At 30.5% G+C, this 3,419-nt stretch overlaps 1 protein-coding gene across 1 annotated transcript; it reads right to left on the bottom strand.

The window, feature by feature from the left end:
* Window positions 1-270: 270 nt before the first annotated feature.
* LOC136231308 (transcription factor MYB13-like) lies at window positions 271-1,724 on the bottom strand. Its single transcript, XM_066020651.1, has 3 exons — window positions 1,534-1,724; window positions 1,299-1,428; window positions 271-1,016 (listed from the first exon to the last, which is right to left on the bottom strand). Exons 1-3 carry the CDS (start codon window positions 1,664-1,666, stop codon window positions 479-481), a joined length of 801 nt encoding a protein of 266 aa, XP_065876723.1. The 5' UTR covers window positions 1,667-1,724; the 3' UTR covers window positions 271-478.
* Window positions 1,725-3,419: the final 1,695 nt, after the last annotated feature.

The following is a 3,419-nucleotide window of genomic DNA, read 5'->3' as shown; positions in this document are numbered from 1 at the left end:
TTTTTATTAATCTAAAATTTTGAAACCATTATGAAGGCTAGTTTCTTTTTATATAAATTGGGAAATTTTCAAATTTCTATAAATTCTAGCTTGTGATTGCGATTGCTTTGTTTATTTAGGCTAAAAACAAGCACATTGTTTCTCTCACTCCTCTTTGTGATCAAAATATATTCAATTATTTGAATAGTCCAATTTTAGGGGCTACGATCAATATTGTACACATGCATTGTCTTATTAATTCCATCTTGCTTTGACAAATACCATATAATATATATTTCAAGCCGACATGCTGAATTTTTTGTCCAATAAATGGAGAAATTTTCATCAACTAATTGATTAATATTATATTTATGTGTCATCTCTTCTAATAAACTACAAAATGGACAGCAATTAATCCTAATCTTTTCCCATCTCAAAATTTCAAAACCAAAAAAAAAAAAAAGTTAAATTAAATTACATCCAATCATGTATAATTAACTCATCCGAAAATTCCCGGTAATTCCAAAGATTCACCGGCTCCTGTAAAAAGATTATACCAAAAGTCCATGCTATCAAATTGGACCGACTCTAATTGACAAAACGGAACTTGACCGGAAACCTCCACCGGTGAATCACAGGCCGATCTTGATTCATCAGCTGACAATACTTCCGACCAGAAATTCTCATCCATTTCTGGAAAATCATCTGATAATAATTCAATTTTCATGGAATTGTCACTGCTACTATTATTATTAATAGTAGTAGTATCATCTGTAGTCAAAGAGGAATCATCACTTGAACATTGTTGTGGCGAATTCTGCTGCTGCCTATTAAATTCCATGCCCTCAGATTCTTCAACATTGATGAAATCAGTTTCTGTGTTGTTTTTTCTTGATATGTCATCAATGGAGTCTGTTTTAATTTCTGGAATTGTAGAATGGGTTTTCTTCAATGTTCTTTTCTTCAAATGGGTGTGCCATACATTTTTTATTTCGTTGTCTGTTCTTCCTGGTAATCTGGCTGCAATTGCTGACCATCTGAACCAAAAATAAATAAAAAATACTGTCAGAGATTTGCATCAATTTTCAATTGAATTTACAGTCACGGAGTAAGAAAGAATCTTTCTTGTTTTCAGCTTTCACATGCTTAACTTTGTCTCTTTTTGCATTTGAATAAACTAAGGATCATCTTATTAATTTCTGATATGATAATATGATTTATCAAGACATGACGGAATATTTATATCACATAACACGATTACCACGCGACAACTTAACAAAATCATATGAATCAAAATTTATCAGAATTCATGAACATACCTATTTCCAAGCATTTCATGCAATTGAATAATGGAATCCTCTTCTTCTCTAGTGAAATTTCCTCTTTTAATATCTGGTCTTAAGTAATTAATCCATCTCAACCTGCAACTCTTTCCACATCTCAATAAACCTGAAATTAAGAAGAAAATAATAAAGATCAGAAACAAAAACACTCTTGAAAAACTTCATAATTAGTCTAAGATCACAAAAGTTAAGAAAAATAAAAAGAAATTACCAGCAAGTTTAGGAAGAGCTCTCCAGTTGCCATGGCCAAACTGCTGAATATAATTAATAAGAATAAGATCTTCTTCAGGAGTCCAAGGACCTTTCTTTAATCCCATCTTTTCACAGCAAGGAGCTCTCACCATTTTGATTTCTTTGAAATTAAGGATATTAATTAATTTGAGATTTGGATTCTCATTGAGGAGGATATATGGGGAAGGGGGGTATTTATACATACAACAGATGAATATAAATAAATAAATAAAATAATATATGAATAAGACGTACCATGGCGTATATGCAAAAAAAGATTAAAAAAAAATAAAAAGTCCAAAAGCATATATACATGTTGGCCATCTAGATATTAATTATAAATAATTGGATACTGATCAGATATGGATATTAAATTAAAGACAGGTTCAAGGAAATATCATAACTCGTGGGGGTGAAGTGATGTGATTGGGATTATAGTCAAATAAAACGTGGGTATAAGCCGAAATAACTAATAAATGATAAAAGTGTATACTATAATATATATATTGAGTGCAAGTGCATGAACATTTGATTCATTTAGTTGATTATATTATAGTGAAGGAGAGGATGTGTTGTGACTTTGTGAGCCATTTTTGCTTTAGGAGAAAGAGTTACATCATTGAATTGGCAACTTGTCTTAGTGACTTTTATTATATTACTATTATTAATGTGGAAAAATTGATGAGGGTGAGATAAAAATAGAAAAAGTGATTCAAGGAGGTGTCGGAACTGACGATATCACGATATCACTGGGATATTAAAGTGAGGAGAGTTGGAAAAAGAATTTATTAAAAAGTGTAAAGGTTGTGTATGTTAGAGATAGTGATAAATATTTTTATTATCAATATCGTATTAATATCCGTAGATATTGATAACATATTGAAGAGATAATAAATGTATTTATGAGTGTGTACCTTTAACTGTATATCAATCTTTTATATTTATATGGGTTAGAGATAAATCTGCATATAGCTTGGTAGATTGTAAGTCTTAATGGAACTTACATACATGTGTCAATCTCTGAATAGACAATGTAAATTGACATCGGATGAAGGTTTGTGTAGGTCAAACTATCATTTTGTGTTTCTAGACGTGGAATTAGGGGTTGGTGATTCGGAATTCATTTGTTATTGTATGACTCATCAGTTATATGTAATTATTCAATTTTGATGCACGCGTTTTTATATTTTCTTATGAAATTACGTATCTTTTTCATATATTCACTTGTTATAAATTATTATTACTATTATAAGGTACAACTTTAGTTATATAGTTATCGGGATAGAACGAATTTAGTTTTCACATATAAAATTGTGCAATTTAAATCTAACATTTACTAGACGGTCAAGTCTCATTATCGAAAGATAAGTTTTCTTCGCATGTAAGTTTGTCTACTGGCTACCTTTCAACAGCATTATGATCACCTAATAAGCATTTGTTTTCTATAATGATGTTTAAAATTGCACCAATATTAAATTTAAAATTGTACTATTTTATATGTGAAGCTAAATCCGCTAGAATATCTCACAATAACGATATGGCCTAATTTATATTTTATACCCCTATTACATATTGATATGGGAGAATTTGTAAGAGTAGGGTATTATTCTGTTGCCTGAACTGAAGGTAACGTTCTGGCGCCTGAGATGAGACAAAAAGATTACTAACATGAAGTCGTTGACCAACGACTCCATTTTGATGACTCAGATGGCGGAGTTTGTACAGAGTATCAATCAACATAGGAATAAGGTAAAGAGCATCATTAGGCTCCTGATATTTCATTTTTTGTTCATTAACCCTCGATCTCTTATTTGGATACATTAAGTCATTGATCATTTATTTTTTTTGTCTCATTAAGCCATTACT

The sequence above is a fragment of the Euphorbia lathyris genome, chromosome 5 (assembly GCF_963576675.1).
Source record: "Euphorbia lathyris chromosome 5, ddEupLath1.1, whole genome shotgun sequence".
Lineage (NCBI taxonomy): Eukaryota > Viridiplantae > Streptophyta > Magnoliopsida > Malpighiales > Euphorbiaceae > Euphorbia > Euphorbia lathyris.
Note: the sequence above shows the minus strand (reverse complement) of the source record. Positions and strands in the feature narration are given on the sequence as shown.